Below are 9,466 nucleotides of genomic sequence, written 5' to 3' on the forward strand. Positions count from 1 at the left end.
GAACCCCAGTGAGCACTTTTATGAAAATCTCTCAGGGACAAGGTGCTGCAGCAGGTTCATGGTCACACAGCCCTACAGAAAGACTGGAGTAAGTCCAAGCAAGGTCATGGAGTTGTCTAGCTGTGAAGTGCAAGCTGACCTGTGGAACAGGAGCAATCTATTCCACTGCTATTCCACATTTAGCACATAGTGGGGTGTTTATTTCTTCTGCCTTTAAATCAATGTAAATTACTCAGATGAAAGGCTGTGTATTAATGAAGTAGATGAGTTGCACTTCTAGCAGTGCTATGAGCAGTGTTCCTCTTATTCAGCATGATCTGCCATCCTCCTGCATCAAGAGAAGGATGATAAATTCATTCACTCCTTCAAAAGTACCTGATAATTTATTGGAAGTCCCTTGTTTTTATAGCTCCTAGTTAGAGAAGGGGTGGCTTGTATATTTCCAGATAAATCCCAGATAACAAATAAAAATTTCAGAGTGGTTTTTTGTTTGGTTCTGGAAAAACAGTCCAAGAATATGGCACCAGGTGAGTTTGTTGTCAGCAGACTAAAGATCAAATTCTTCACTGCCACTACCTCTGTCAGCATCTTTGTGTCTGCTGTCATGCAGTCTGTCATCTAAGTGCCTCAAATGATAGCACTAGGGAAGAGGTGCTCCCTTTGCTTGCATGCTGGCTTTTCAGAACAACACCCATAAATAAAATCAAGCCCATGGGAAAGCTGTAGCTGGTAGGTAGCCTAGAATAGTTTCCTTTTCCTTTTGTTTCAGTAACTTGTACTGTTCGTCTCTTGTCCTCTGGGTGAGTTCCTTGGATAACGTGTCTCTTCTAGTCATCTGAATCCAATCTTTCTCACAAAAGTAACCAAAGTTTGAGAAGTGGCTTCCTTTTTCTCTCTTCTTTAAAAAAGCTTGTTGCAGGGGCCAGAGGGAACATCTCATCTGCTGCAACAGCCCTGAAAAGTGCCTTTGGCTGCCCTGGAGGCTGCAGATGATGAGTTAAATCTCCTCTTGGTATCCTCAGCCCTTGTCAAAATTGGACTTCTTCTGCCTGTGTGTGCAGGCTGGTGTTTGAAGGATTCCTTGTGGCTCAGGTTAAGGTTTCATCACCATTCATTCACATGGGTTCAGGTTTCCAGGCTCTGAGAATTCTAGTCTCAACTTTCTGCCTTGAAGGCAGCTGAGGTGCAAGCACTGGACACCTAAGGAGCTGAGTCACATTGGAGTGAGGAATACCACTTTCTTCTCAGCACTTGGCCTGCTGGACCATTACCATGACAAAGGAGGATTATTGACTTTCATAGTCATGATGCCTTTGATTTGAGGCTCACTTTGATTTGGGGCAGTGGTGTTCGCTGGCCCAGAGAAGCAGTGGTCTCCTCCCGGTGAAGAGCAAGGAGAGAAACACGCTTTTGAGAAGGAGGAGGACGAGGGAAAGGATTGGCTCAAGAGGCTGAATGGAAGCTGTAATGGATGCAGTTAGTCGCTGGGAATGGCCCAAAAGCTGCCCATGATTCCTTAAGACAATTAAAAGCAAATTGTCCGGCTGAGCGATCCCAGAGCAAGGAAGATGCTCCCCCAGACTATAATTCAAGGGGCTGAATGGCCCTCAAAAACTGAGAGCAGAGAGAGGAAAAAAAAAAAACAACCCAGAAGATGAGGCAAATGATGGAACAGATGTGAGCGCTTTTGTTGAGAAGACTTGGAGGCTAGCGGGATGGCGATAGGCTAATTTGAGGCACATAATGCCAGGTTCCTTTCATATGCAGAATAGCACTTTGATCCAATGTGGATGAAAGTGCTGAAAAGTGGAGAGGGTGGCAGGGGGTCTTTTGTCTTTGACAAAAAAGGCATCTGCTGGGCTCTAACCCTCTTTTCCCCACCCCTTTAGCCTAGCAGGCCACTCCAACAATGCTAGCAAAGGGGACAAGTGTCTCCTGACAGCTGAAGAAATCTCCAGGAGGAGAATGAGGCTTGCAGCAATATGTATACCAAGAGAGCTTAATCGATTTTTTCCACAGTACAAAAAGGGAAAGGGCTGGGGGAAGACAGAGAGATCACAGTGGAAGTGGGAGGTGGGAGGAAAAAATCCCTTTCTAATAAACTTGTTACTTTTGTTCTCCACATACATCTTTTCAGGAGATGCTTTGATGCTAGTATGAATACACTTAATGGAGCAGAGTAGAGTTAGAGTTGCTGCGGGTTGGGGGGTGAAGTAAGAAAAAATAGTTTTGCAAGGAGGATGAATGTGATTACTATGGATCCCGAAGCAGGAAAGATTTTGGTATTGGTAAAACAGCACAATGAAAGAGATACCTGGAAGACAGATGAATACTTTGTGTACCACCTGTTGGAGGAGCACAGCTCCGTGGAAATTCTTGGTTTTGATTTTTAAGCAAAATTGAAAATTTCTCTTTAAATCTTTCATTCTTTTCTGTTGTTTTCTTTACTTCTTGGACTTACTAGAAATTAAAGGACTGCAGGATTGAATGGGGAGCTAGGAAGGCAAGTAGTGTTTGTGCCAAGCAAACACAGCAGTTGCAGAACAGCTGCTCATCTGGTCCCTGCTTCTCATGATCTGTTGACTTTCTTCAGCTTTTCACATCTGGTAAACAAGACTGGGATTCGGCCCACAGAGTTTGGCTGTGGTTTTCCTGAAGTATCGCTTTGCACCTAGTCTAATGTTTTCTTTGAGAAATAATGACAGATAAGAGTTATCAACTTCTAACCAAGACCCACCTAAGCAAATTAAATCCTTTAAGAACAGTAGGTTCAGGAATCTTCCTTCTCTTCAGATTCTGACAGTGTTTATCTGTTACTATTTACCAAAGATAACCTTCTCACCAGGGCACAGCTTTGAGCAACACCTGGTACTGCAGAGACCTCCTCCCTTTTTACCCCCACACCTCTTCTTTTTCTGCTAGGGAGTTACAATTCCCCCAAAAAGTTACAGAAATGGAGAGATACAGTTATCACATTCCCTTGAGAGGCTCTATGAATACACTGATGCCAAATCATGATCCTGTGTAGTTGTTCCATGTAGGTGTGCCATGATCCCTCTCCAGCAGATGCCTCCATTCTGATGAGTCCAGTTGACGTGGAGAGTACTTTTGGCAACAGCATCTGCTGTCCTCCAGCTATGCAAAACTATCATAACTCATTAGGGAGGGCTAATTGTTGAGGACATTGATGCTCTTTTGAATTCTGCCCATTTTGTGTCTTGACTTTTCTTGCTCCCACTCTTTGGACTGTGGTTTTGAATAGTGCAGAGGGAACTGAGCTGCTGCTACCGTCATCAAAGGAGCTGAGACCACCTCTGTCCCTCATAGTGGCAAGGTGAAAGTCCTCTCTCTGAGCAGGCTTCAGGTGGTTCTTGTGTGACCTCCTTCTCGGGTGCTAGCTACGTACAGTGATAGGGTGCAGGTCTAGATCCAGATGAAGAAAACTATTGCTCATGGGGAAGTCTGACCTGGCAGGGAACAGCCCTCTGAAATTCACCATGCCAAAGAAAAACAGCCCATGCAGTTCACAAACTCCCTGCCAAAGCTGCCTCACCAGGACAGCTTTGTGGCATGCCAGCAGTAAGATTAGAGATATTAAGGGAGGAGGGACAAATTGCCTCTATTCCTGTGTAAATGTGTGTGGTAATCCTTCATAACTGCAGGTAGTAATTGCAGTTTTAAGCCACACTCTTGAGACAGACTTCTTGATCCATTTGTAGTTTACTGTGTGCTAGTTTCCTAAGGCCAGTGAGTGGGCATGAGGAAGGAAGGTACCTGTGTGGGTCGACCTGGCTGCTAAGAACCAGGCCAGGCCTGTTTGGAGAAGAGACTGAATGTTTCACCTGAAACACAGGTGGGAAGAGGTGTGCATGGAGCAGAGGGCAGCATGCAGAGCAAGTGACAGCAGGAGTGCAGGGTGTGGGAGTCCAGCAAAGAGGAAGATTTGCTTTGTTCTTATGTCTCGCCCAGCAGGCTGGTGTTTTCCCCACAGGAATTGTGTTCAAATGAAAATCAAATGGTAAAGATTGCAAAACCTCTTTGATGTCCTTACTTGACATTGAGGCAGCACTACCTGACCAGCTTCGGAGGCCATCGCCAGGTGTTATCCTTGCTCTGTGGATAGCGACTGTCTGGTCAGTGTTTCAGAGGCTCTCGAGTCTAGAAAGGGCCATATTGCTTTAATGGTAAATTGTCCCAGCGCGTGCTCCGATGCTAGTCGAGTAACTTACAAAATAAGCCATTTCCATGAAAGTGGTTTTGGCTCAACTAATTGTACATAAAAGATTTTCCTGGCATAACCTAGCAGTCCTGGCTGTAGAAATCCCACATTTTCAGCATGGATTTGGCTTGTCTCTCAGTGAATCTCGTCTGGTCATTAACATCCATTAGAGCTCCTCTGTGTGGGAAGTGGAGCCAAACAAATGGCAAATGATGGCTTCAGAGTGCAATAAACTCCAGCCTACATGCAAACTTTTGTTCAGACATAAAGTGGTTTCAATTTTTTTGTTTAATTTGCTTCCAAATTAAACGGAGTTCCTTTGCAATACAGCCACTGGTTAGTTTGATGTGACTTACCTGTGTGAGTGAAAAATACCTGGAGGTATTTTTCTAATCAGGTACAGTTTTACCAATAAAGTGAATTCTTGGCTTTTTTAAAAATATGAAATGGGAGCGAATGTTGCTGTTCATGAACACCCTTCCAGAACTAATCCTAAATTATGAGATTTAATATTTGGTTAAATATACAGTGGTTTGGATCCAGACAGGCAGCTGTAGCTGTAGTGAGAACAGCACGATTTCAAGTTTGGTAGGACCTGCACCTTTTTGTAGGAGATGGATTGTTGTGCTTGGGAAGCGCAAATTGCCCCTGGTCGTTCCCACATCTGCCCTGTCCCGTAATCCCAAAGTTTGGTTCACATGATTTTAGTACTTTGAGAGTATGCTTACTCATGTGTGAGTTACATGGTGTTGGTGAATACCTCCAGTTCCAGAATGCTTTTGATGGTGTTTGAGGCAAATATCTAGGAGCCCTCATCAGGCTGTGGGGAGTCCCAAAGCTTGGAAAATAACCCTCCTAAAAAGTAATTTCTGAAATGTTTCAAGACTCCAGCAGTATCTCTCAGCTTGTTACCTTTACAAATAAAGAAAATAAGCCAGGAAGTAGTAAGAAGGCTTGTTACAGTTGTCTATGGAGTGCAAACCAGCAGTAGCTTGTGTTCAGGAGACATTGCAGTGTTTTACTTGCCAGGTGTTGATGGAGAGCTGCTGCTTTTGTTGGTGAGTAGCCAGCTCCGAACCTCACCAGTGTGCCTGCTGGCGTCCCATGCTCAGCCTGGGCAGTTTCTGCCCCAAATCCTTCCTCAGCTCTGTGCTGTTCTGGGGCTCAGTGGCTGCCTGCTGCAGTGGCTGGAGTAGCAAGGGGGAGATAAAGAGGTGCTGCATCACCTGTTTGGCTCCAGAGACCCCTGTCTAGTGTTGCTCCAAGCTGCTCTCCTGTGCCTTTTACATGGCAGTCATCCTCATGGGATGTGCATTGCCCTGGGAGGGAGGCAGCCGGATTGGCAGCTCTCTCTGGGTCAAGCCCAGAGGCCACTGCCCTGGGAGAGCCATGCTGTGCTGGAGGTAGGGAAGCAGCAACACCTGCAGGAGACCTCTGCTGATCTCCTCCCTTTCTGATCAAGGGAGAGGCTCCTTGTGGAGGCTGTGCCAGCCACTGTGGTTCAGCTGGAGGCAAAGGGAACAGGAGTGTTTGCATTTCCAGGTGAATGTCAAGGAGGAGGGAGTGCAGGAGGCAGTCAGCTGGGCCGCTCATCTCAGATTTTGCTGGCAGGAGGGTAGCAGCCACTATCCTTCTCCCGCCTGCTCTAAAAAACTGGAAACAAAGTGGGTATATGGGAGAAGGAGGCACAGAGAAGAAAATGATAGCAATTAGTGTTCCTTGCAGATGAGGAAGAAAGGGCAAACAAGAAGAAGCCATGAGAAGCTGTGGAGATGGGAGTCCATCAGGCCCTAGGGCTCTGTGGTGGTCAGCAAACTGTCATCCAGGGGAACAAGACTGCCCCCATTTCAGGCTGCCCCTTTGAATCCTCTATATTAATAATATCATGGGAAAAACCTCCTGAGTTATGTGAGGTGAGTCAGTTCCCTATGAGCAGGTCTGAGCTGTGAGTACCTGCAGACCTGGAGGCATGGGTTGGCGATGAGTGGACTGGAGCATGAGCAGTTTCAAACAGCCTTTGGCAGGTGGCTCTATATCTGTGACCTATTCAAAGGGCGAGACAAGAACTCACCAGGAACTCTGTCTTTTCCTCCCTCTCCCCCTTCCTCAGGTGGTCTTTGCTTTGAATCAGACTCTCTTGCAGCAGGAGAGCCTCCGAGCAGGCAGTTTCCAGATCCCCTATACGACAGAAGATCTTATCAAGCATTACAACTGTGGAGACCTCAGCTCCATCATCTTCAACCATGACACTTCTCAAGTGAGTCCTGCCACCACAGCCTTTGTACTACGCACATGTCCCCATAGTGCTAACCCCTGTCTCATGCTCATCTCTCCTCAGGCAGGCCCTTTGCAGGCAAGGGCCAAGGCCATGTTGCTGGTTCCCTGCACATCTGCTTTCCTGCACTTCCTGTCCCAAGAGTCTGCATCACCTCACCCCTGTCTTGCTGCACAGAAGCAGTGAAGGCACGCCTGGCTTTCCCTTCTGGACAAGTGCCATGTTTGCTTTAGTGTCAAATCTCTATGAGTTAATCCTTTATTTTCTTAAGGATCCTGCGGAATTATGCTAGCTTTGATATGAGCAAACTTAGTGCCAACAGAGAGCAGCAGTAGGCTTTTTTGTTCAAATAGCAACAGAGAAATGTACTTGTGACTTGGACGCTTGTGTAAGGCTGGGCAAGTTGCAAGCTTTTAATGTCCCATATCAGTATGACTGTGTGCTGTGGGCAAGGCCCAAAGAAGAGAAATGGGGTGAAACAAAGAAAAGATAGATTTAGACCGAATGTTAAGGAAAAGAAAACCTTCTGAGGCCTCACAGACTTAGTTTATGGAGACGGTTTCCTAAGCAGCACAGTGGAATGCAATGCTCTGATCTTTAAACCACAAGAAAATGCCCAGCAGGGACCAATTTGGCCTGTTTGGGCTGTTAGATTAGCTAACCTCAGACTGAGACATCAGGTCTCTCTATTCTTGTCACGAGGTGCTGCCTGACATTTTGTCCACATCAATGGAAACAGGTCTACCCTCACAGTGCTGAACAAGTGGATGTTGGTATCTGGGCTTTCCCTGCTGAATAAGCATTTTTCTATGGCCTTTTGATATATATGGTTTAGTGCTGCAGAGCTGGAAACACTGTCATACTAACCCTTACTTCTCTACCACTGAGCTTTGCACACATGTTGTTACTTTCCTGTCCTGCTGACCATTCAGCCTGCAGGTGCAGGGAACCTGGTCATTAACGCTGCTTAGCTCTTACACTGTGTACTTCATTCATTGATTTCAAAGGGCTTCTCAAAGGAGACCAGCACCATAAGAGCATACAATTGATGCTTCACTATTCTGCTGAGGTGTTACAGGCTACAGACAGCTGACATTGCCTTGAGGTCCTTGGAAAAACAGCTCTTGCTAAAACATGCATATCCCTGAGGGAGCAACTGCCCTTCACTTCCACGAGGGGCTCCACTGCAGGGTACTATCCCTCGCAGTGGAGTTGAGTAGTAGTAGACTGTGACACACTATCAGCCTGTGTTTTTAAGCAGAACTTCTCTTTAAATTGTGTTTGATCCCATGTTTGCCCTGTAGATGACCCAGTGTGGGCTAAGAATTCTTTCGAAACAGTTGGTAATAGTCTCTGAGTAGATCCAGAGCCTCTTCTGCTGCTGCAGTCTTGCAAGGAAAAGCACCTGGTTTAGTGGCTCTGCTCCCCAGAAACCACTGCTTGCATGCCCTTTTCTTAGAGGTCCCCATAGCTGCAATGCCCAAAGCTGCTTTCTAGAAAGCCAGGATGACTGCAACTCCAGGTCCACATTTCTCACCACTAGCAGGAGGTCATGATATTGTGCAGCCACAGCCGTCCTGGGGACTCCAGGGGAAGAGTCAGTATTTTAAGATACCTTGCAGACAGGGGAACTGGAGGTGGTAATACTTTCTTTCCTGACAAAATCTGGCCCTGCTTCCTTTGGAAAGTTTAGGAATGTTTTTGTTAACTAGTTCAAATTGCACAGTTCTCTGACACCCTGAGGGCTGGGATAACAGTCAAACTCTCTTAGAAGAGTGTAATTATCCTTATAGTTATGTCATACCTGTGGCAACTTAAGGAAGAGGTATGTAGCTAAAGATAGCCAGGGGCAAATATTTACTTTCTTCAGTCAAGAAATCAGGATTTTGGGTCTACAGTGTGGTAAATTGAGAGTATTTGTTGACTCTTCATAAAAAAAATTCAGCTGGCTGGCTTATGAAGTTGATACGTTGAGAGAAATGAAGCACTGTGCATTATTAGAAGTTTGCTGGATCATTTTTGATCTTTGTTTGGGTTTTGTTCTATTGGATATGCCTTAAGGGACAAAGCAATCAGCACATTCAGTGATGGAGCAAAATGCCTGTGCATGATGGCTGCCTGTGAAATAAATGCCCCTTTCATGAAGACATTATTTTTTTCTCTCTGTCTAGGTCCCAAATTTCATTAATGCTACACTTCCAGCCCATGAACGTATTACTGCCCAGGAGATAGACAGCTACTTCCGTCAGGAGCTCATCTATAAACGAAATGAGAGAATGGGCAGGAGGGTGAAGGACCTTCTGGAAGAGTACCCAGACAAGAGTTTCTTCTTTGCATTCGGAGCTGGTATGTGATTGAGGTGCCCTTCAACCTGAATACATTCTTCCCACATCTTTTAGAAGCTTTTTACAAGTGCTTGGTTCAGTTTAAAGAAGGGTCAGTACTTCTACCATGGTGGACACAGAACACAGCTTTGCCCTTATCATTGTACCTTAGTAGGAGAACTTTTTCAGTGTAGGAGACTGTTTTATTTCAGGATCAAAGAGCTCACAAGTGTATGCATTGACTGCATTTATTTATTAGTTACAAACTTATTTGATATATGGATAACCAAAGATACTAAATGAGCTACAATGCATACACAAAAGGACTTACTTGTTTATGGTCTGGTCAACCAAGGGTAGGAGAAACAGATCTGAGATGAAAGGTAGCAAGTCAGAGGTTGCATCAGTGCTTGAAAAAACCTTTCAAGAACATATCCAAAAGAATAACATGCCAAATTGTGTGAATCTAAGAAGCTCATTAAATGCCAAAGTTGATGAAAGGCGCTTTCACCTTTTTTCTTCCTGCTGCAGCTTCTTTCCTCTTTTACTGGGCTGCCACTAGAAGGATATTGTGTCTGCCACTATTCTGGAGCAGAGCATTGGGCCCAGTTATGGAACTGACAATTTTCTGCCTGGTAGTAGCCAGCA

At 45.4% G+C, this 9,466-nt stretch overlaps 1 protein-coding gene across 1 annotated transcript in view; it reads left to right on the plus strand.

Moving 5' to 3' along the window:
* Window positions 1-9,466, plus strand: part of LOC104408839 (metalloprotease TIKI1-like) — a 69,540-nt gene that overhangs the window by 38,745 nt on the left and 21,329 nt on the right. Inside the window, exons 4-5 of the mRNA XM_010018561.1 lie at window positions 6,330-6,476; window positions 8,666-8,840. Of these exons, the coding sequence (XP_010016863.1) occupies window positions 6,330-6,476; window positions 8,666-8,840 (322 nt within the window). The remainder of the gene's footprint in view (window positions 1-6,329; window positions 6,477-8,665; window positions 8,841-9,466) is intronic.

Source organism: Nestor notabilis, unplaced genomic scaffold (assembly GCF_000696875.1).
Source record: "Nestor notabilis isolate BGI_N333 unplaced genomic scaffold, ASM69687v1 scaffold8887, whole genome shotgun sequence".
NCBI classification, from domain to species: Eukaryota; Metazoa; Chordata; class Aves; order Psittaciformes; family Psittacidae; genus Nestor; species Nestor notabilis.